We start from the raw sequence: 25,184 nt of genomic DNA, 5'->3' as shown, positions 1-25,184 counted from the left end.
CCAGAATGGTCTTTCTGGAAAATCAGACCACTTTACTTCCTGCCTTGAAACCCTCCAAAGACTTCCTTTTGCCACCAAGATGATGTCTAAGTCCCTCGCCCTACTTGTCATCTTATATTGCTCTCTCCTTGCAAGCTCCCTTGGTCATGCCAGCCTTTTTCCGGTTCAACCATATCAGGTTCTCTCTCACCTTGAAGGCAGGGCATGTATTCCCTTGACTTTTGGAAGCTGCCTTCTCTTCATTTTTGTTTGAGGCAAAACTAGAGCCCAAATTCCATTCCTAACCCAGGGAGTCCTCTAGTGTTGCCACAGCAATCAACTTGGACCCTAAGCTTCCAACCTAGACCCTATGTATTACCCAGGAACAGAACTGGTGAGCCACTAATTCTGTCTGTGCCCCTGGAACAGAGAGCTCAGTCATCTACTTTTACAGGATTGTAAGCTTAGAAAAACTTGAATGGATCTCTTCTAATCCCCAACGCCCCCCGCAAAGAAAGATCAGCACTACTGCCCTTGAGGACAAATTTGGATCAACTTCTACCCAAAGTAATATTCAGTCCTAGGCCTTGTTCATCATTGCTATCGTTAGGGGGCTGGGCAGCAACCACATGGCCTAGCATTGATTTGGAATTACATACCCCATTTCCCAACTTTGGGAACCTGTTACCAAACTAGGTTACCTCATTAAGAAGACACTCACTGGGGACCTCCCTGGTGGTCCAGTGGTTAAGAATCTGCCTTCCAATGCAGGGGACGTGGGTTCAATCCCTGGTCAGGGAACTAAGATCCCACATGCCACAGGGCAACTAAGCCTCACGCTGCACCTACTCACCCCATGCACCACAGCTAGAGAGAAGCCTGCGCACCACAACGAAGAGCCCACATGCCGCAACTAAGACCCAACGCAGCCAAATAAATAAATGAATAAATAAAATTAATTAAAAAAAGACATTCACTGGTATACTTGATGAAACCAGGGTCAGCAGATGTGGAATGGCATCACTCAAGATAACGTCGTCTCTGAATTTTGGTCCATCACCTACAAATAGACAAGAACATGACACTCAAAGAGGGAACAGAGAGAGTCCTGGGGTGGGTGAGTAATTCTTCACAAGTCTCTGCAAAGGGGGAGAGGCCAAAACTCATTCCTGGGTTGGGCAAGTAGATAGTATAGCCATGAACTAGACCCTGGGTCTCTGACATGTTGGTTGAATAGATAGATGGCCTGATGTGGAAATCAGGCACCACACAGCAGGGATTGCTGTAAGCAGAGTCTCTGGACCCATCAAGGAGCCAGCCAACTGGGCCCAGGCAGCACGCTCTAAATGTTGGTGGTATCTCACAGCATGGTTCTCAGGAGACAAAGGCCACTATGGACCAAATTGTCTTCCCAGAAGGCTTTGACATGGGGCAGTAACTTCCAAATGCAACTCAGAACAAAGTCTGGGAGATGGACAGATTCTAGCCATCAGTTTTCTGCTACTTTGGCTAGAATACCAATTTTAGACCCTAGACGTCTCAGCCTGTAATTCTTCAATCATCAGGCAAGGTATAAGTTATACTACACCACCCGATTTTGCCTGTTCCTTACTGCACTAAGCAAAATGAGAGACGAAATCTCTGTAATAGTTGCTTTATTTCTGCAACCTTTTAAAAAGTAGACTTATTTTATATTCTGTGTTTGCTAATTCCATCCTCTGAAGTCCTTGGAGGTCTAATCACATTGTTTGCTTCTGCTGACTCAGTCATAGTGGATTGTTGACTTTCTGAACTTGAAATTGCTAATATTTGGCTGATCTTAATTTGTCAAAATCCTGAGGGGCCCGACTGAGTTTGTTTCCCCCAGAGAGCATCACATTTATATTCAGCCAGGGATCCTGGAGTTCCTAACCTGACAGCACTCACTCCCCAGCTTGTGTTTTCCCAGACCATGCAGGGAATACAGTATCCAGTCCCAAATCCATGAGGCCAGTCTTAGGATTGCGTTTTCAGGGGAGACTTTTATCCTAAACTAAGCAGACATTTTCGTGTGTATTCCCTCGGCAACTTTCACTGAAGGTAGAATTCTTTTAGGGTACTGGGTGATGTAAGGGTCTGTCATAAAATCCCCACATTGCATGAGCCAAAGACTTGTCTTTTGTTCCTGAAGCCACTAAGCCCTGAGGCTGTAGGACCCCAGTCTTGGCAGGTGTCCCTAGGCAGCCTGGAGCTTCAGAACATACCATGCCTTCTAGCTTCAGCTTCAATTTTTGGTCTCTGAACTTGACTCTGAATTTCGGAAAGGCCCGTTCTACTCTTCCCAGCATTGCTAGGTATTTATACTTAAAATGTCTGATCTACAATACTACCCAAAGAATTCCCATCGCATGCCACTCACAAGGCCCACCATTTTCTTTGCCCCCTGCCCCCCACCAAGGGGAGAGGCTCACCTGCTATATTACCAAGGGCCCACACTGCCTGTTCACACACAGTCATATGAGGGGAAGACAGGAGCTCAACCAAGGGCTGGATGGCCCCTCCGTCCACGACAGCACGAGTCAGCTCCGAAGTACCGGAGGCAATATTGGTCAGAGCCCAGGCTGCCTCGAGCTGCAAGCGGGGATGAAGGGATGACTTCAGGAACTCCACCAGCCTGGGAATGAGCCCTGCATCAACAATCAGCTTCAGAGGAGGGTTCTTTTCCCGGGACAGCATTTTCCTTCGCAGTGTAAGAGAAAAGACAAGAACATGTCCTGTGAGGCAGGTAAGAAGAACCTCCTTTATGGATGTTCTTGGCATTCCTAACTATCAAATGAAACAAACCCCTGGGCCAGAGCTCCTTCATATCCTAGAGTTCAGCCTGTAGCACTCTGCAGTGATGAAGCAATATTTTTCCCTTTAGTTATTATCTATGAGCCGCCATTCCTGTTGAGGCCAATTTAAATTAAGCCATTCATCTCTGACCACACTTGCATATCTTAAGTTGTTCTCAAGGACAGTGTAGAGGAGCAATTTCATCTCACTTTGGGATGGACCGGCCTTTTCTTATATTGTGTGGGCATTTTGCCACTGCCAAGAAACCAAATAGGCTGCTGGAACCCATTTCTAGCTATGCATCTGTCAATAATACAAGTCTGTTTGGTGATACCTGGCTGCCTGGGTGGCCTGGAAACATAGTTCTGGATCTGAGGCATTGACACCATTGATTATTTCTTGCAGGGTGAGGCTGACCTGCAAGGAGACATACATTCAAGTCAGAGTCTCTGCCAAAAGGAACCACAGGTCATCTAGTCTAGCCATCTATCTGATTAGAAGAAGCTGGCTTGAACACTAAGTCTCAATGTGTATGCTGGTCTGTATTAGGGGAAGGAAGAACATTTGGTGGTCTCACTGATTTGTGGGACACTCCCCATGCTCTGGGGGATAGGTAATTCCTATCATCACTTGGATCCCCAGCACCTTTTTATCCCATGCAGTAAGAACATGCTAGTGGGTGGCAGCAAAAATGAGAGAACAAGGACCTCAAAATTCTCTCCTCCAGAAAAGCAACAAGAAACCTGAAAAATAGAATCAACTTTTTTAGAACTCTGGAAACTGACCAAAGGTTTGCAGCAATTTGTTTTATTCAAGCTGAAAAGGGTTTATTCAAGAAAAATGTCTAAATCTCAGTAAGAACAGCAAGGCTTATGGCATTTTGCCTTGCCTTATTCCCACTCCTCCCCCAGCTCTGTGGTAGCTTTGAAAACCAACAGCCCAGCAGCCACTGGAGGAGGCAGAACAGGTTGGTGCTCCCTTAAAGCCTCATTCCCAGAGAATTATTATTATTCGATGCTTCTCGTGGTTTCCTGGGAAATCCCATTTGTAAGATTCTATTTTATTTGACTCAGAGCTCACACAATGCAAAAAGTCTTTTCCCTGGAGGTATTTGTTAAAAACAGTTAGAGGAAGTGGTTCAACTTCACAGCTGCTTGGGGTGGGGGGTGGGGGGTCAGATAACAGCTGGGGGCAAACAATAGACTAACCAAAAAACTTAAAAGGCAAAGCTGGGAATGAGATGTTCATTGGGGCTTTGAGAACTCCAACATGTTCCTGAAAATCTAGAACGTCACATGCCTCTATAGAACCGTTGCACATGCTCATAGAAAATGGAGAAGACCCTGAGGTCTCACCTCTGGCTGACTTTGAGGCTCTGTGCAAGCAGGAAGTGAAGGTTTAAGGCAGCATTGTCAACTTCCTCGCGAAGGCATGCCCCAACATGCACACAGAATGCCTTGGCAAAGACTGGGTGAATTTTTGCTTCCAAGTGTGTAAGGAAATCTCTGTCCAATCATTAGCTGACCACTAAGCTAACTGAGCAGAGAATTCAGTGCCTACACATGACAAAGAATACAAACTTTACAAAATCAACTCAAAAGTCACTGGACGATCAAACAATGAGCAACAACAACAAACCCTGGGCAAGGGGTGGGGGGGCAGATTTTATATCCAAAGTTGCCACATTATTTTAAATGACTAGTTGTTAAAGAAATTACAAGACATTCAAAGTATACACGTATACAAGCAAAAAACAAGGCAATTAATAGAAACTGTCCCTGAGGAGCCCAGACATTGGACTTACTAGACAAAGACTTTAAATATGTTCAAAGAACTAAACGAAAGCATGTCTAAAGAACTAAAGGGAAGTCTAAGAATGATGTCTTAGAGACATAAGAATGATGTCTTAGACACAGAGCAAATCATCAGTGAACTTAAAGATGGGTCCATTGAGATTAAGCAGCATGAGGGAAAAAAAGAATGAATAGATCTTAGCCAAAAGGCCAAGAAGCAAGAATAGTAGCTATTCCTATCAGTTTAATTTCTGACACATCCTCTATCTAAGGACAATATATTAAATGGATTTTTGGAACTAGGAGATGGAATAGAACTTTGCTCCATCCACTCCATGCACTGACCCAGGTATTACTGTACTTCCAGGAATAGTGCACCCCCTTTGAGGGAAATAAAGACTGTGTTTTTTATTAAAAAACAAATGAAGATTAAACTTAACACAGCCTTACAGATCAACAGCATATGCATAATAGAATGGAAAAGAGAGAGAAAGGGGCAGAAAGTATATTTGAAGAAATGATTTCCAAAAACATCGCAAATTTGATGAAGAAATTAATCTACACCTCTGAGAAGCTTAATGAACTTCAAACAGGAAAAACTCCAAGAGATCCACACTTAGACACATCATAAAATGTTGGAAGCCAAAAACAAAACGAGAATCTTGAAATCAGGAAAAGAGAAGCAACTCACCATACACAAGTCCTCAACAAGATCAAGAGCTGATTTATCCCCAGAAAGCATAAATGACATATTTAAAATGCTGATAGCAAGTTTGTCAAGCTAGAATTCTATACATGGCAAATTATAATAAAATGGAGAAATTAAGACATTCTCAGATAAACAAAACCTGAGAGAATTCATTGTCAGCAAACTCACTCTACAAGAAGAGAGTTCTTCGGGTACTAGAAACTAGATAATAACCAAAGACATGAAGAAACCAGCAACACCAGAAAGGCAAATATAATGGTAAATATAAAAGACAGTATAGGGCTTCCCTGGTGGCACAGTGGTTGAGAGTCCGCCTGCCGATGCAGGGAACACGGGTTTGTGCCCTGGTCCGGGAAGATCCCACATGCCGTGGAGCGGCTGGGCCCATGAGCCATGGCTGCTGAGCCTGCACATCCAGAGCCTGTGCTCCGCAATGGGAGAGGCCACAACAGTGAGAGGCCCGTGTACCGCAAAAAAAAAAAAAGACAGTATAGTAGATAGCCTCATCCACCAGCAGGCAGACAGCAGAAGCAAGAAGAACGACAATCCTGCAGCCTGTGGAACAAAAACCACATTCACAGAAAGACAGACAAGATGAAAAGGCAGAGGGCTATGTACCAGATGAAGGAACAAGATAAAACCCGAGAAAAACAACTAAATGAAGTGGAGATAGGCAACCTTCCAGAAAAAGAATTCAGAATAATGATAGTGAAGATGATCCAGGACCTTGGAAAAAGAATGGAGGCAAAGATTGAGAAGATGCATGAAATATTTAACAAAGACCTAGAAGAATTAAAGAACAAACAGAGATGAACAATACAATAACTGAAATGAAAACTACACTAGAAGGAATCAATAGCAGAATAACTGAGGCAGAAGAACGGATAAGTGACCTGGAAGACAGAATGGTGGAATTCACTGCTGTGGAACAGAATAAAGAAAAAAGAATGAAAAGAAAGGAAGACTGCCTCAGAGACCTCTGGAACAACACTAAATGCAACAACATTCGCAGTATAGGGTTCCCAGAAGGAGAAGAGAGAAAGAAAGGACCCAAGAAAATATCTGAAGAGATTATAGTTGAAAACTTCCCTAACATAGGAAAGGAAATAGCCACCCAGGTCCAGGAAAGCGCAGAGAGACCCATACAGGATAAACCCAAGGAGAAACACACCGAGACACATAGTAATCAAATTGGCAAAAATTAAAGACAAAGAAAAATTATTGAAAGCAGCAAGGGAAAAATGACAAATAACATACAAGGGAACTCCCATAAGGTTAACAGCTGATTTCTCAGCAGAAAGTCTACAAGCCAGAAGGGAGTGGAATGATATACTTTAAGTGATGAAAGGGAAGAACCTATGGCCAAGATTACTCTACCCAGCAAGGATCTCATTCAGATTCGATGGAGACATCAAAAGCTTTACAGACAAGCAAAAGCTAAGAAAATTCAGCACCACCAAACCAGCTCTACAACAAATGCTAAAGGAACTTCTCTAAGTGGGAAAAACAAGAGAAGAAAAGGACCTACAAAAAACCCCACAAAACAATTAAGAAAATGGTAATAGGAACAAACATATCAATAATTACCTTAAACGTAAATGGATTAAATGCTCCAACCAAAAGACACAGGCTTGCTGAATGGATACAAAAACAAGACCCATATATATGCTGACTACAAGAGACCCACTTCAGACCTAGGGACACATACAGACTGAAAGTGAGGGGATGGAAAAAGATATTCCATGCAAATGGAAATCAAAAGAAAGCTGGAGCAGCAATACGCATATCAGATAAAATAGACTTTAAAGTAAAGAATGTTGCAAGAGACAAGGAAGGACACTACATAATGATCAAGGGATCAATCCAAGAAGATATAACAATTATAAATATATATGCACCCAACATAGGAGCACCTCAATACATAAGGCAACTGCTAACAGCTATGAAAGAGGAAATCGATAGTAACACAATAATAGTGGCGGACTTTAACATCTCACTTACACCAATGGACAGATCATCCAAACAGAAAATTAATAAGGAAACACAAGCTTTAAATGACACAATAGACCACATAGATTTAACTGATATTTATAGGACATTCCATCCAAAAAAAGCAGATTACACTTTCTTCTCAAGTGCACATGGAACATTCTCCAGGATAGATCACATCTTGGGTCACAAATCAAGCCTCAGTAAATTTAAGAAAATTGAAATCATATCAAGCATCTTTTCTGACCACAACACTATGAGATTAGAAATGAATTACAAGGAAAAAAATGTATCAAACACATGGAAGTTAAACAATACATTACTAAATAACCAAGAGATCACTGAAGAAATCAAAGAAGAAATCAAAAAATACCTAGAGACAAATGACAATGAAACACAACGATCCAAAACCTATGGGATGCAGCAAAAGCAGCTCTAAGAGGGAAGTTTATAGCTATACAAGTCTACCTCAAGAAACAAGAAAAATCGCAAATAAATGATCTAACCTTACACCTGAAGAATTAGAGAAAGAAGAACAAACAAAACTCAAAGTTAGCAGAAGAAAAGAAATCATAAAGAGCCGAGCAGAAATAAATGAAATAGAAACAAAGAAAACAATAGCAAAGATCAATAAAACTAAAAGCTGGTTCTTTGAGAAGATAAACAAAATTGATAAACCATTAGCCAGACTCATCAAGAAAAAGAGGGAGAGGACTCAAATCAATAAATTAGAAATGAAAAAGGAGAAGTTACAACAGACACCGCAGAAATACAAAGCATCCTAAGAGACTACTACAAGCAACTCTATGCCAATAAAATGGACAACCTGGAAGAAATGGACAAATTCTTAGAAAGGTATAACCTTCCAAGACTGAACCAGGAAGAAATAGAAAATATGAACAGACCAATCACAAGTAATGAAATTGAAACTGTAGTTAAAAATCTTCCAACAAACAAAAGTCCAGGACCAGATGGCTTCACAGGTGAATTCTATCAAACATTTAGAGAAGAGCTAACACCCATCCTTCTCAAACTCTTCCAAAAAATTACGGAGGAAGGAACACTCCCAAACTCATTCTATGAGGCCACCATCACCCTGATACCAAAACCAGACAAAGATACTACAAAAAAAGAAAATTACAGACCAATATCACTGATGAATATAGATGCAAATATAGATGCAAAAATCCTCAACAAAATACTAGCAAACAGAATCCAACAACACATTAAAAGGATCATACACCATGATCAAGTGGGATTTATCCAGGGATTCAAGGATTCTTCAATATATGCAAATCAATCAATGTGATACACCATACTAACAAATTGAAGACTAAAAACCATATGATCAAAAAAAAAAAAACCATATGATCATCTCAATAGATGCAGAAAAAGCTTTTGACAAAATTCAACACCCATTTATGATAAAAACTCTCCAGAAAGTTGGCATAGAGGGAACCTACCTCAACATAATAAAGGCCATATATGACAAACCCACAGCAAACATCATTCTCAATGGTGAAAAACTGAAAGCATTTCTGCTAAGATCAGGAACAAGACAAGTATGTTCACTCTCACCACTATTATTCAACATAGTTTTGGAGGTCCTAGCCACAGCAATCAGAGAAGAAAAAGAAATAAAAGGAATACAAATTGGAAAAGAAGTAAAACTGTCACTGTTTGCAGGTGACATGATACTATACATAGAGAATCCTAAAGATGCCACCAGAAAACTACCAGAGCTAATCAATGAATTTGGTAAAGCTGCAGGATACAAAATTAATGCACAGAAATCTCTTGCATCCCTATACACTAATGATGAAAAATCTGAAAAAGAAATTAAGGAAACACTCCCATTTACCATTGCAACAAAAAGAATAAAATACCCAGGAATAAACCTACCTAGGGAGACACAAGACCTGTATGCAGAAAACTATAAGACACTGATGAAAGAAATTAAAGATGATACCAACAGATGGAGAGATATACCATGTTCTTGGATTGGAAGAATCAATACTGTGAAAATGACTATACTACCGAAAGCAATCTACAGATTCAATGCACTCCCTATCAAATTACCAATGGCATTTTTTACAGAACTAGAACAAAAAAATCTTAAAATTAAAGATGATACCAACAGATGGAGAGATATACCATGTTCTTGGATTGGAAGAATCAATACTGTGAAAATGACTATACTACCAAAAGCAATCTACAGATTCAATGCACTCCCTATCAAATTACCAATGGCATTTTTTACAGAACTAGAACAAAAAATCTTAAAATTTGTATGGAGACACAAAAGACCCTGAATAGCCAAAGCAGTCTTGAGGGAAAAAAGCGGAGCTGGAGGAATCAGACTCCCTGACTTCAGACTATACTACAAAGCTACAGTAATCAAGTCAGTATGGTACTGGCACAGAAAAAGAAATATAGACAAATGGAACAAGATAGAGGGCCCAGAGATAAACCCATGCACCTATGGTCAACTAATCTATGACAAAGGAGGAAATGATATACAATGGAAAAAAGACAGTCTCTTCAATAAATGGTGCTGGGAAAATTGGACAGCTACATGTAAAAGAATGAAATTAGAACAATCCCTAGCACCATACACAAAAATAAACTCAAAATGGATTAAAGACCTAAATGTAAGGCCAGACACTATAAAACTATTAGAGGAAAACATAGGCAGAACACTCTATGACATAAATCAGAGCAAGATCCTTTTTGACCCACCTCCTAGAGAAATGGAAGTAAAACCAAAAATAAACAAATGGGACCTAATGAAACTTAAAAGCTTTTGCACAGCAAAGGAAACCATAAACAAGACAAAAAGACAACTCTCAGAATTGGAGAAAATATTTGTAAGTGAAGCAACTGACAAAGGATTAATCTCCAAAATTTACCAGCAGCTCGTGTAGCTCAATATCAGAAAAACAAACAACCCAATCCAAAAATGGGCAGAAGACCTAATAGACATTTCTCCAGAGAAGATATACAGATTGCCAACAAACACATGAAAGAATGCTCAACATCACTAATCATTAGAGAAATGCAAATCAAAACTTCAATGAGGTATCACCTCACACCAGTCAGAATGGCCATCACCAGAAAATCTACAAACAACAAATGCTGGAGAGGGTGCGGAGAAAAGGGAACCCTCTTGCACTGTTGGTGGGAATGTAAATTGATACAGCCACTATGGAGAACAGTATGGAGGTTCCTTAAAAAACTAAACATAGATTTACCATATGACCCAGCAATCCCACTACTGGCCATATACCCAGAGAAAACCATAATTCAAAAAGACACATACACCCCAATGTTCATTGCAGCACTATTTACAATAGCCAGGTCATGGAAGCAACCTAAATGCCCATCAACAGACGAATGGATAAAGATGATGTGGTACATATATACAATGGAATATTACTCAGCCATAAAAAGGAACTAAATTGGGTCATTTGTTGAGACGTGGATGGATCTTGAGAGTGTCATACAGCGTGAATTAAGTCAGAAAGAGAAAAACAAATATCGTATACTAACGCATATATGTGGAACCTAGAAAAATGGTACAGATGAACCGGTTTGCAGGGCAGAAATTGAGACACAGATGTAGAGAACAAATGTATGGACACCAAGAGGGGAAAGCGGCAGGGGGTGGGGGGTGGTGGTGTGATGAATTGGGGGATTGACATGCATACACTGATTGGATAAAATGGATGACTAATAAGAGCCTGCTGTATAAAAAAATAAATAAAATAAAATTCAAAAAAAAAGAAAAATGAGGAAATGCATAGAACAGACCTGATCCAACACACAGCTTGGAGCCAAAAAAAATAAAATAAAATAAAAATAAATAAATAAGACAGTATAAATGTATTTTTTATTGTAAGTCTTTCTTCTGACTTAAAAGACAACTGCATAAAGCAATAATTATAAACCTATATTAATGGGCACATGATGTGTAAAGAGGTAACTTGGATGATAATGAGAGCAAAAGCAGGGAGGGAATAAAGTTATATAGGAGTATTGTTTTATATACTATTGAAATTAAAATGGTATTACTCCAAACTAAATAACCAATGGATAAAAAGGAGAAAATTCCAGGGAACTTAGAAAATACTTTGAGATGAATGGAAAAAAAAATACAATATACCAAAACCAATGAGATGTAAATAAAGCAGAGCACAGAGGGAAATATGTAGCCATAAATGCAAGTATTGAAAAAGTAGAAAGCTCTCAAATCCATAACCTAACTTCCTACTTTAAAATATTAGAAATGAAAGAAAATCAAACCCAAAAAAAATCAGAAGAAAAGAAATATTAAATACTAGAGTGGAAATAAATGAAACAGAATGAAAAAAATAGAGAGGAAAAAAATAATCAGTGAAACCAAAAGTTGGCTCAAAAGAGCAACATAAATGACAAATCTTTAGCTAGACTGACCAAGAGAAAAATAGATGAGACTGAAGGGACAAATTCCTAGAAACACAAACCAAAAGTGGTTAAAAAATAGAAAATCTGAATAAACCTATAACAAGAGATTGAATTATTAATTTTTTTTAAATTCCACAAAGAGAAGCCCAGATACAAAAGGCTCCACTGGTAAATTTTTACAAACATTTAAAGAAGAAATAACAGCACTCCCTCACAAATGCTTCCAAAAAATAGAAAAGGGAACTTTCTAGCTCATTCTATGAGTCCAGTATTACCCCAATATCAAACTGGACAAAGATATTACAAGAAGTACAGATCAGTATCCCTCATGAATATATCTTAAAATCCTCAACAAATTCTAGAAAACAAAATGCATCAACACATGAACAGGATTATACATCATAATCAACTGGGATTTAACCCAGGAATGCAAGGGTGGTTCAACCTATGAAAATCAATGTAGCACACCATATCAATAGAATAGACGGGGAAAAAAAACACGATCATCTCCACAACTGCAGGAAAAGCATTTGACAAGATCCAGCACCCTTTCATGATTAAAAAAAAAGAAAAGCATTCAACACAAACTAGAAATAAAAGGGAACTTCCTCAATCTAACAAAGGCATCTACAAAAAACTCACAGCTAGCATCATACTCAATGGTAAATGAATGAAAACTTCCCCCTTAAGATCAGGAACAGCATAGGATATCCACTCTTGCCACTTTTATTCAACACAGTATTGAAGTTCAAGACAGGTTAATTAAGCAAGAAAAAGAAATTAAAGGCATCTAGATTGGAAAGAAAGTAGTAAAACTCTCTCTGTGTGCAGATGACATGATCTTGAATATAGAAAATCTTAAGGAATCCACACACCAAAATTTAGAGCTAATAGACAAGGTTCAGCTAGGTTTCAGGATAACATACAAAGATCAGTTGTATTTCTGTACACTAGCAATGAACAATACAAAATTGAAATTAAGAAAATAAGTTTATTTACAGTAGCATCAAAAAGAATAAAATACTTAGGAGTAAATTGAACAAAAGAAGCACAACGCTTATATGCTGAAAACTATTTTTAAAAATTAGAGAAGACTTAAGTACATTGAAAAATATCCTATGTTCATAAACTGGAAGACTTAACATTGTTAAGATAGCAATACTCCACAAACTGATCAATGCAATCTCCATCAAAATCTGAGCTTCCTTTAGTGAAAAAGTTGACAAGCCAATTCTAAAATTCATATAGAAATGCAAGGGATCCCAAAGAGCCAAAATAATCTTGGGGGAAAAAAAGAACAAAATTGGAGGACCCACACTTTCCAATTTCAAAACCTACTACAAAGCTACAGTAATCAAGTCTGTTGTGCTGGCATAAGGATAAACATATAGATCAATGGTAGAAATTTCATAGTCAACAAATAAACTCTCACATTTATGGTCAACTGATGTTTGAAAAGAGTGTTAAGACCATTCAATGGAGAAAGAATAGCCTTTATGGTGCTGGGACAACAGGACATCTATATGTAAAACAATGAAGTTGGACCCCTACTCATACCACTTACAAAGATTAACTCAAAATGGATGAAAGACCTAAACATAAGAGCTAAAACTATAAAACTCTTAGAAGGAAACATAGGCATAAATCTTGGTGACTTTGGATTAGGCAATGGATTTTTAGATATGATACCTAAAGCGCAAGCAAACCAAAGACAAAATATAGATAAATTGGACTGTTTCAAAATTTAAAATATTTGTGTTTCAAAGAGTCTATCAAGAAAGTAAAACGAGAGCCCACAGAATGGGAGAAAAGATTTGCAAATCACATAACTGCTAAGGGTCTAATGTTCAGAATATATAAAGAGCCCTTTCAACTCAATAAGTTGGGCTTCCCTGGTGGGGCAGTGGTTGAGAGTCCGCCTGCCGCTGCAGGGGACACAGGTTCGTGCCCCGGTCTGGGAGGATCCCACATGCGGAGCGGCTGGGCCCGTGAGCCATGGCCGCTGAGCCTGCGCATCCGGAGCCTGTGCTCCGCAACGGGAGAGGCCACAACAGTGAGAGGCCCGCATACCGCAAAAAATTTTTTAAAAAAAGACAAATTACTTGATTTTAAAAATTGTCAAAGGGTTTGAATAGACATTTCTCGAAAGGAGATATACAAATAGCCAGTAAGCACATGAAAAACTGCTCATCATCATTAGTCATTAGGAAAACATCAAAATTACAACAACACAACCTTTCACACCCATAAAATGGCTCTAATCCAAAAATGAACAATAACAAGTGTCGGTAAGGATGTAAGAATGTACAGGGATGCAGCTGCTTTGGAAACAGGTTTGGCAGCCTGTCTGTTTCCTATTTGTACTGTAAAAAATTACCAGAAATTTAGTGGCTTAAAACGAAGTTACAGCCTACGGTTCTAGGGGTCAGAAGTTCATGATCAGTTTCATTGGACTAAAGTCAAGATGTTGGCAGAGCTGTTTCCTCCTGGAGGCTCTGAGAGGAGAGTCTATTTTCTTGCATTTTTCAGCCTCTAGTGGGGCTTCTTGTGTTGCTTGGCCTTTGACCCCTCCCATCTTCAAGGCACTACACGCTCATGCCTGCTTTTGCTCTGCCTTGTCCTTCATCCTTCTTATTATTATAAGGACAGATGGGATTACATTGGGTCCATCCAGATAATCCAGGATAATTTCCACATCTCAAGATCCTTAATCTGGGGACTTCCCTGGTGGCGCAGTGGTTAAGAATCCGCCTGCCAATACAGGGGACATGGGTTCGAGCCCTAGTCTGGGAAGATCCCACATGCCGTGGAGCAACTAAGCCCGTGCGCCACAACTACTGAAGCCCGTGCACCTAGAGCTCATGCTCCACAACAAGAGAAGCCACCACCATAAGAAGACCGCGCACCACAACAAAGAGTAGCCCCCGCTCACCACAACTAGAGAAAGCCTGTGCACAGCAACAAAGACCCAACGCAGCCAAAAAAAAAAAAAAGAAAGAAAAATCCTTAATCTAACCACATCTACAAAATCCCTTTTGTCATATAAGGTAACATTCACAGGTTCTGGGGATTAGGATAGGGAGATATTGGGGGTGGGGGGACATTATTCAGCTCACCACAAGCACTGTCTCAAAGAGTTAAACTTAGAATTATCATACGACCCAGCAATTCAACGGCTACATATACCTGACAGAACTGAAAATATGTCCAGACAAAAACCTGTGCATAAAACGTTCATAGCGGGGACCTGGTGGTCCAGTGGTAAAGAATCCACATTCCAAGGCAGCGGGCGAGGCTTCGATCCCTGGTCAGAGAACTAAGATCCAACATGCCACGGGGCAACTAAGTCTATGCGCCACAACTACTAAGCACCTCAACAAGAGAGCCTGCGTGCCGCAAACTACAGAGCCCACGCGCCCTGGAGCCTGCACGCCACAACTAGAGAGAGAAAACCCACACGCCACAACTAGAGAGAAGCTTGTGCACCGCAACAAAGAGCCAGCGTGTCACAACAAAAGATCCCGCATGCCTCAAGGAAGGTCCTGCATGCCACAACTAAGACCCGATGCAGCTGAAAATTTAAAAAACTAAAAAATAAAAATAAATTTTTTTGAGAAAAAAAAAAGTTCATAGTGGCATTACTTATAACACCCCCAAAATGGAAACAATCCAAATGTCCATCAACTAATGAATGAATAAACAAAATGTGGTATACAATGAAATATTATTCACCCACAAAAAGGAAAGTACTGACACATGCTACAACATCAATGAACCTTGCAAACATTTTGCTGATGGAAAGAAGCCAGGCACAAAAAGCTATGTATTATATGATTCCCTTTATATGAAATATCCAGAATAGGTAAACCCACAGAGACAAAGTAGATTCATGGTCACCAGAGGCTGGGGGAAGGAGGAGTGAGGAGTGACTGCTTCGTGGGTGTGGGGTTTCTACTGAAGTGATGAGTATGTTCTGAAATTAGTAAGTGGTGATGGTCTCACCACCTTGTGAGCATACTAGAAACCACTGATTATATTCTTTAAAAGGGTGAATTCTGTGGTATGTGAATTAGAATTTTAAAAGGAACATGCTAATATAGGATAAAAAAGAAAACTCTTTCATAGTTGTGTTTCATAGTTTCATCTTCCTTGGGTGGCAGGAATCCTAGGGACTCCTCTAGATGAATGAAGCTGGGTAGAGTAGGGTTCAGAGTCCTACGGCAATTCAAAGAATGATCACAGCCATCCCATTTGGTGGACAGTAGAACATCATGAGATCCACTTGCCCAGATTGAACCAATCTCTGCCCTCTAAGAGGCTTAATCCTAGCAGGATGCAAGGATGCACATGGATAGTTAACATAACAGATCATAAAAGACATGAAGACACAACACCATCAGAGTTCTAACCCTCCTAAGTCAGGGCATTCAGCAAAAGATTCACCACAACAATATTGGCCTGGAAGTACCCCAGGATTTGCCTTGAGTGAGGTTGGGGCGGATGGAGAATGGAAGCTAGATGACAGCATTCAAGTCCTAGGTAAGACGTGACACGTCAAGTGACTATGTGCCTCCAGTGAGGGAGAACCTCCATGACCCCTCATTTTCTGTTTCCAGCTGAATGGCAGCAAGTGAATTTTCAATGAGAGGCAGCATCTTCTCCACGCCCTGTTAGAACATAGATCCCAGACTCACAGCCACAAAGCTAATGACACTTAGCTTTCTCGAAACACCAGTTTAGTTCTAATCACCATCTCTCTACCCCTTTCCTTAAAGGAACTCCATTAGAGCTTGCAAGTTCTGACTCAAACATTTTCAACGCAGAGAAACTTACTAAGGATGTGTTTTATACCCAACTGCCCTAAATGCCATGTTCCCGACGTACCCCTTTGGTCTGTTGCTCAGAAGCGTCAGGGGAGACATCCGTGATGTTTCTCCTCTTCAAGGACTGCTCATCCTTCTTGGCTTTGCGGAGCTCCAGGCTGACTGCTATCCTCTGCTGCCGCCTCATCTAATGAGGAAAAGAAAGGGAGCCCTTAGAGCTGGGAAGTCAGCTTGTCACCCTGTTTAGCCTTTAGAGCACACTTCAAAGCATCCAATTTCACTTTTACAGATGCAACAGGCTGGAAGAGTTCAGATCACACAGCTAGTCAACAGTCAGCTCAGTTAGCCTCCTCTGCTTCTTTCTCCTCCTCTACCACCTCTAGACAGATCACCAATCTTCCTCCCAAAGTGAAGGAAGACCATTTACACCCATTGGCCAGCCAGGATTCTCAGGTGTAGAGACCTCTGAGCAAAGCATCCCATTGCCCTGAATCTGAGCACATCTTCATTGGTGCTGATTACTTCCAGAGAAGCAGGCCTGTGCCTTCTAGCTGTGGGCACCCAGGTGGGGCAGGGAACTGAAGGGAGCACCCCGGCTCCAGGTGTCCTTGACCATTTCCACTGTTGGGAATCAGCCTATAGGTCATTCAAACCTTGATCCAATCCCAAGAGTTTTACTTGGACACCAGACTGAGAAAGATGGAAATTCTAAAAACAAACCCCCCTTTTCTTCTTTTATCAGGCAAAACTCAGACCTTACAGTATTGAGAATCCTGGGGAAATGACCTAATCTTTATGGATAGATGAGTTTTGGGTTGAAGACTTTAAAATATTAATTATAAGGAAGTCAGTGTGTATTAGATACTTCTGCTTCCTTAAAGGAGCTATTTGAGCCTTGCTTGAAACTAGGGTCAATGGGAATTCCCTGGTGGTCCAATGGTTAGGACTTGGTGCTTTCACTGCTGGGGACCGGGGTTCAATCCCTGGTCGGGGAACTAAGATCCCGCAAGCCATGCGGCGCAGCCAAAAAAAAAAAAAAGAAAAGAAAATAGGGTCATTGTGGTGTTATCCGGAAAGGGGGGGACACACTGGGGGCCTATGGAGCCAGTTGTCGTGTTGCTCCCATCACTAAGCGGCCCTTCCCCAAAGAGAATTTGGTACCTTTGGCTTCTACCTTCTCATTTCCTGGCCCTTCCTGCTGCTGTCCCCACAGAGGGTTTGATTTCTTTGTTCTAATTGGTTTCCTTTAATCTGCGGTGGTCTTGGAAGCCAGACAGCCAAGCTTGTTGGAAAGGGTGTAAGTAAGAGGGATTTGGCTTTGGACGGTGTTCAACTGCGTGGCTATGCCCTTGTACTCTCCTTATCCTCGGCTGCCTTTCAGATTCCCAAGGCGTAGCCAACTTGATATGTCAGTCAAGATACATAGATATAGGACACAGAGCTAGACAGAAAACTTGGCGACCAGAGAAGCTGAATGAGAGATTCACACACAGCACAGCCTCCCTGGCCCAGCCCTCGTGCTCATCCCAGTAGAGAGAGCAGTCTGGACTTTTCACTTCTGAGTCTTATTTCTCTTCAAGGCATGCTGGTTGGTACCTGTATTCCCAACATCTTAGCTCCTTGGTAAGCCCCCTTGACATGCAGAGCTGCAGGTAAGCATCTATATACCAGGTACTTGATGATGCTACTCAGGTCCTAAGAGGTAGGTATCAGCCCTGTTTTATAGATGAAGAAACTGAGGCTCTGAAGTTCAATAGTTTCAAGATCACATGGAGACCTTGATCTGAGTCTACAGTTGTCCGACCAAGTCCATGAGGTTTGATCCTCCCCACCTTCAATATTTTACTATGAGATTTTCAGATATACAGAAAAGTTAAAAGGATTATTCAATGAACATCCATGCACTTACCCACAATGAACATCCATGCACTTACCCACAATGAACATTCTGCTATACTTGCTTGTTCACCCCATCTAGCCCACTCTCCACAATTTTTTTTTTTTTTTTTTTTTTTTTGCGGTACGCGGGCCTCTCACTGTTGTGGCCTCTCCCATTGCTGAGCACAGGCTCCGGATGTGCAGGCTCAGCGGCCATGGCTCACGGGCCCAGCTGCTCCGCGGCATGTGGGATCTTCCCAGACCGGGGCACGAACCCGCGTCCCCTGCATCGGCAGGCGGACTCTCAACCACTGCGCCACCAGGGAAGCCCTCCACTATTTTTAATGCATTTCAACCATGTGCTTTTTACTGCGCCCATCCTTGATAGAGTAAGGTATTGTTTCATACTCACAGATGCATCTTTGCCACGATACTTAAATTTTCTCAGCCTCTCTTCCGGAGCTTCTAAAGTCGGCATATTGACTAGAAGAAGTAAAGCACCTGTAGGTAGGACAGTTCCAAAGAGATTTTCAGTGCCCAGTATGTGGTTACTATGTAAAAGCCATCCGGGCTGTAAGCCCTTAAAGGACCCACGGTGGAACAGAGAGCAGCATCCACAGGCATCACATGCCAGTTCAACAGGCAATGAGCATCATGGGAACTCAGAGGGGACCAGCCCTGGGCTACAGGAGTAAGGGATATCTTTTTAGGGGCAGTTTGGCTTGAGCTGGGCTTTTGAAGGCTAGGGTAGGCTGGAAGGAAAGCACAGAACCCTTCCATGTGGCTGGGTCCAAGGAGTTCTGTACAGAGCATATGTACAGGATGCTGAGGAGCCCAACCAGGCTATGACAGGAAGATGGTCCTCTTCTCCTACATCCGATCCACCAGCACATTAGTACAGGACTATCTCAAGCATGTCCCGCTCCTAATTTTTTAGAGGACTTCCTCCACCCTGGTCCAGCCCACCATCATCTTTCACCCACACTATGGCAACTGCCTCCAAACTCTACTCCTTGCTTCTACCATTGCCTTATCCCAATCTGTTCTCTACACAAAGCCATGTGATCTTTTAAAAAGAAACTGACCATGTAATGTCCCCCACTTTTTTCCCATCCTCTACTGGCTGGTTGATCTCAGAAGAAAACTCAAGTTCACCATGATGCCCACCCTACGTGAGCTGGCCTCAGCCCACTTTTACCCAACGATTCTTTCCTATCTAAGAAGCAAAGTATCTTCCCAATCTGTCTGTTTCATTTTCTCCATAGCTTTTACGACAACTCAATATTTTCTTGTTAGTGCATCTTCCCCTCCATACTCCCGAGGACAATGGGACCATGCGTGTCTTAGTTATGATTCCTCAGTCCCTTCACAATGCATGGCATGTAGTAAGGTACTCAAATATTTGTTAGAAGAGGGTGGTGAGCGATAAGCTCACAAAGGGAGTTAGCCCTCCATTAGAGGAGGTTATTCAGATCAGGGCAAGTTTGGACCTCCTACAGGGCAGCAGGGAATAACCTTTCTTACAAGCATGTAATGAATATTCGTCTGTTTCTAAGTATACAGGATGGGCCAGGCTACATTCTACCAAAGAGAAAACTGGATAAAGATGACCAACAGACTCTCTTCTTGAGAGCAGAGCAGCTGGGAATAATTTTGGTAGGAAAGACTAATTTAGACATATCAATTTGGATGGGACGGTGTAGACAACTTGGAGAATTCTGTGAGGAGAGAGCCAAGGAGAGAGAAGAGGAACTCTATCTGAGAACAGAACAAGAATTGAGTCTTGGTGACCTGTGTATTAGGGTCCAAGAAAACAAAGAGCCAGCAAGGGACCGGGGAAAGGAGGGAATTTGAGACAGAACAACAGAAGCACAGCCTCAGAGGCACTACCGGTTAACAGCGGCTACCATGCCAGGGACAAATCCATAAAAAGAAGCACCACCAGCCCCAGACAGATAGGAGAGCAAGTCAGCTGAGCCTCAGAGCTGAGGCTTCACTGCTGTGACTTTGCTTGTTCTAAGGCATTAGTCTCTTTAGGAGCTTGGGCAAGAATAGCTGACAATGTGTGCAAATCTGAGAGTGGGAAATGCAAATTACTTCCCAGAATTGACCAGTTGCTCCCTCCCCACAGCACATCTCATCTGGAGTGGTGGAGAGTGACACAATGGGTCACACAATGGGTCACAGGAACATTTGCGAAGCTCTAAACATTCCGTTAACAAAGTCACACTGGTCACCTCCACCACCCCAACCCCCAGAGAGTCAAGGAGCCTCGGTGACTTCCATAGCCCTTCCATTGCTGTGTATTTACCAGGAGAAGCACCACGTATAAGTTGGCTTGAGACAATCTCAGGCTTTAGATTAATTCGGTTAAAAGTTCAAGCTGGAGGTAGATTGACCTCCAACAATACACCAGAAGCCAGCACATCAGGAAGAAGAAAGAATGATGCTGCAGGACAATCTCAGCCCTGGAGGCTCAGGCCAGAGAGTAACCATGTCCCATCCCTTCATCTACTTTAAAGTCATCTCCAATCCTGCCCCATCAGGAAAGAAAGAGTTGCTTTTTACCCAGTGACCCACAGGTAAATCATTGCTATTCATCATGACACCCTTGAAAACACCATCGCAAAAGAGTTTTCCAGTTGCTGTAATAGCCAAGGTCAAAAGGATGATCAGTTGCAACCCGAGATTTGGGTTTAAATAAGGAGCTATATGCTACATCTCCGAGAGGTAAGACATATGGCAATATAAATTAGGAGCAGGATAGTATTATGGGCCTATTTCAGACAGCAATGGCCAAAATGTGTTTATTACATACCAGGAATATTGGACACTTAGGATTAAATGAAGCAACATGATGAGGTATCACCCCACACCAGTCAGAATGGCCATCAACAAAAGTCTACAAACAATAAATGCTAGAGAGGGTGTGGAGAAAAGGGAACCCTACTATGCTGTTGGTGGGAATGTAAATTGATACAGCCACTGTGGAGAGCAGCATGGAGGCTCCTTCAAGAACTAAAAATAGAACTACCATATGAACCAGTAATCCCACTCCTGGGCATATATCTGGACAAGACTAATTCAAAAAGCTACAGGCACCCCAAAGTTCAGTGCAACACTATTTATGATAGCCAAGACATGGAAGCAACCTAAATGTCCATCAACAGAGGAATGGATAAAGAAGATGTGGTATATATGTACAATGGGATACTACTCAGTCATTAAAAAAAAACACGAAATAATACCATTTGCAGCAACATGGATGGACCTAGAAATTCAATTCATACTAAGTGAAGTCAGGCAGAGAAAGACATATCATATGATATCACTCATATGTGGAATCTAATTTAAAAAAAATGATATAGGGCTTCCCTGGTGGCGCAGTGGTTGAGAGTCCGCCTGCTGATGCAGGGGACACGGGTTCGTGCCCCAGTGCGGGAAGATCCCACATGCCGCGGAGTGGCTGGGCCCGTGAGCCATGGCCGCTGAGCCTGCACGTCCGGAGCCTGTGCTCCGCAACGGGAGAGGTCACAACAGAGAGAGGCCCGTGTACCGCCAAAAAAAAAAAGAAAAGAAAAAGATATAAATGAACTTATTTACAAAACAGAAACAGACTTACAGATATCAAAGACAAACTTATGGTTACCAAAGGAGAACTGTGGAGGGGAGGGATAAATCAGGAGCTTGGGATTAACATACATACATTACTATATATAAGATAGATAATCAACAGGGACCTACTGTATAGCACAGGGAACTCTACTCAATATTCTGTGATAAACGATATGAGAAAAGAATCTGAAAAAGAATGAATATATGTATATGTATAACTGAATCACTTTGCTGTACACCTGAAACTAACACAACACTGTAAATCAATTGCACTCCGATAAAATTTTTTAAAATAAATTAATAAAAAACTCAAAAAGCATGAAGCAACATTAACAGTAAGGGAGAGAGAGCCCCATTTTGCAAGTGAGGAAACCTTTGCAGATGCCATTTGCCAAAGTTCCCACAGCTGTTAAGCCTCAGAGCCAGGAATCAGCCTATGTCTGACTCCTGCGTCATGCTTTGGATCACTAAACTTTGCAGCCGTAATCTGTAACAAAGTTAGATTAGGAAACACCAAGTCTCCACCGTGGGTGGCACTTAACACATGGGTGAGATGTTGGAAAACAGGAAAGCGCACCGTTTTAGGCAATGGAAACAACAGAGGCCACTTTGGAAACACTCTGTTGCCACCTCATTGCTGCGTCTCACTCACTGTTCGGGGTCTGACCAACTCAGCTCATGAGACTGTCTGAATGTGCACAGAGGCCGGTTTGGTACACGGGGATGAAATGCTTTTGCTCCTTGAGAGACCCAAGACAGGGCCTAGTTCTAGGACTGTTGCCATGGGAACCATGCATGCTTCTGCCACATCTCAGATGGTATGGCCATAAGGAACCTGGGAAGTGGATCCAGGGGTTCAGAGGGCCGCCACTTTCCTTCAAATCAAATATGAATGGGAATTCCCTGGAGGTCCAGTGGTTAGAACTCGGTGCTTTCACTGCCATGGGCCTGGGGTTCAATCACCGGTCGGGGAACGAGGATCCCACAAGCTGCGCGGTGCAGCCAAAAACCAAAAACCAAAAATCAAGTGGAAGGCCTTTATCAGGTGGCATAATCAGGAAAGCCTGACTTCAGATCAGAGTCCTCCCTTGTCCCTGAAAGCAGTTTGAAAGTCACAGATTTGGCCACACCACTTCATTTGGGGACATCCTGCAAAGCCAGCTGCAAAGCAGATCCTTCTGGCTTTCACAGGCTTCTCTACTCACAGCTCAAACGTGATTCCTTCCCCTCACATGGCTATTTCTAGCACCAGGAGAGCTGGCTACCCCGTCATCCTTTACCAGTAGTATAATGAGAACGCTAATTTGGAGGCTTTGAGTTATGCAACAAACTCAAAGTCAGTACCTTTCTTCATTGATTCTCTAAATTTGAGATCCAGAGAAAGCCAGACTAGTTACGTAGGCAAACACCATCAACATAGGGGCTGACACCACTCCCGCAGCCTCAGGACAGCTCTGCTCCTCCCCACACTATGAGACCCCCCTGCCCTGGGTGTCAGGTGGCAGAAGCCCACCCAAGGGACCCTCCCTGGCCACGCCTTAGTAATGGCACGGGGTCACTTTCTCTGGTGGGAGCATTACAGGCCATTTGGTTTTTTCTGTCCTTCCCTAGGTCTAGCCAAACTTTCACTGTGAGCATCTTTCATGAACCCAAACCGGCTTTAAATTAAGATATGTCTCATCACCCCAGAGCTGGCTTCTATAAAGCAGGATTTTTCTGATTTTAATACATGCTCACGGCTTAAGAAAATGAAATACTTCAGAAGCGTACTGAGCATTAACTCCCCATAACCCCTCTCCTCCTCCAAGTTAACCTCTGAAAACGCACACCACCCTCTACACGCCCCAGCCGCTCTGCACGTGCTCCGAGGTGCTGATTGCAGGAGGGGAGCCGATCACAGACAGGGTTTGGCAGCATGCTTCTTCACTTCGCCTGTACCGGGGACATCTTTCGATGTGTGTTCAGATCTACATCACTAACAGCCCGTTGTTCAAACAAAGTGGGATTTGTTTTAAGCTAAAACCACGCATTGGGTTGGAGTGAGTGAGGCTTATTCGGAAGGACTGAGCCGACCTCAGCTCCAAGGTCAGCAAGCAGACACCGCTGGGGCTGGAGTGGGCTCCCGGGGAAGGGGGGTGGTCTCCACTTCCAGGGCCCCCGCCCCCGCCCCCTCCACTGGCATTCTTCCGCTCCCTGCACGGTTTTACCAAATAGAGGTGTCCTGACACCACCTTGGAGGCTGGGAGACACACAGCCATGCCTCCCTCCCCGGCCCATGCTGGCCAAGATGAGAGGCACGTGTCAAAGCAAGAAGGAAGCAAGCAACCAGGCCTCCTTCCCGTGATCCACCTCCAAGGCTTGGAAAGGCTTTGTTCCGCAGGTGAGACCGTCCCGAGGGATATTTCAGGGAGTAGGACACCAGCAAAGACGCAGGGCACACGGATCTACAGGCTGCCGGCTGCCATGCGGGTGACGCAGCCCCAGGCCCCCTGCCATCCCCCCAACCCCGCCTGGGCTCTGGAGGGTGAAGGGTCCCCACCAACTACCACCCCCTCCTCACCCATCCTGAAAACAAGCCAAGCACCCCTTAGCACAGCTTCTCTCGACCAAGACTGAGGTTCAACAGGGCAAGGCCCAGCCTGGGCCTCCTGGGAGCCACTGCTCCAAGCAGGCCACCAGCTTTGGGGGAGGGAATGACCGCAGCAACCTCTCTGGGGCCCCCAAACAGCTTCCAAGGTCCCCGGCACCCTCCACCCACCCATCACTCACCTGACAGGGAGCCACAGTCTCCAGCCCCCTGGTTGGCCTTAAATGCTCTCAGCAGGTGGCATGTCTTTAGGGGCATTTGGCCCATCCCCACGGGGCTGGTTTCTGACCAATGTCAACTGTTCTTGGAATCACGTGGGGAGCTCCGCCCACCCTGCCGCCAGGGCCCCACCCCAGAGACTGATTGAGCTGGCCTGTGGGGTGCGGAGGGAGGCCTAGGTCTCCAGGTGACTCTCATGCACCGACAAGGTACAGATGGGAGCCTCAGAGGCACCACGGACCTTCAGGTTCTGCAGCTGCAGCCTTGGAGACCCTCAGATGGATGATCAAGAGGCGAGGGGCGGCGGCATCTACCTCCAGGGAAGGGTTTGTATT

General features: G+C 42.9%; 1 protein-coding gene and 1 non-coding gene across 2 annotated transcripts in view; one reads left to right on the top strand and one right to left on the bottom strand.

Moving 5' to 3' along the window:
* The window catches only part of KPNA7 (karyopherin subunit alpha 7), a 39,100-nt gene extending 14,182 nt beyond the window's left edge, over positions 1 to 24,918 (bottom strand). The window contains exons 1-6 of the mRNA XM_029221614.1: positions 24,813 to 24,918; positions 18,841 to 18,929; positions 16,612 to 16,737; positions 3,128 to 3,210; positions 2,430 to 2,698; positions 957 to 1,039 (exon numbers count right to left, since the gene is read on the bottom strand). Of these exons, the coding sequence (XP_029077447.1) occupies positions 957 to 1,039; positions 2,430 to 2,698; positions 3,128 to 3,210; positions 16,612 to 16,737; positions 18,841 to 18,929; positions 24,813 to 24,897 (735 nt within the window). The 5' untranslated portion in view covers positions 24,898 to 24,918. The remainder of the gene's footprint in view (positions 1 to 956; positions 1,040 to 2,429; positions 2,699 to 3,127; positions 3,211 to 16,611; positions 16,738 to 18,840; positions 18,930 to 24,812) is intronic.
* Positions 4,780 to 4,969, top strand: LOC114895078. The gene has a single exon (XR_003793390.1). It is a non-coding gene; the product is annotated as a U2 spliceosomal RNA (small nuclear RNA).
* Positions 24,919 to 25,184: the final 266 nt, after the last annotated feature.

Source organism: Monodon monoceros, unplaced genomic scaffold, assembly GCF_005190385.1.
Source record: "Monodon monoceros isolate NGI ecotype Baffin Bay Population unplaced genomic scaffold, NGI_Narwhal_1 Super_Scaffold_13, whole genome shotgun sequence".
Lineage (NCBI taxonomy): Eukaryota > Metazoa > Chordata > Mammalia > Artiodactyla > Monodontidae > Monodon > Monodon monoceros.
The sequence above is the reverse complement of the archived record's forward strand: the minus strand, read 5'-3'. Positions and strand labels throughout refer to the sequence as shown.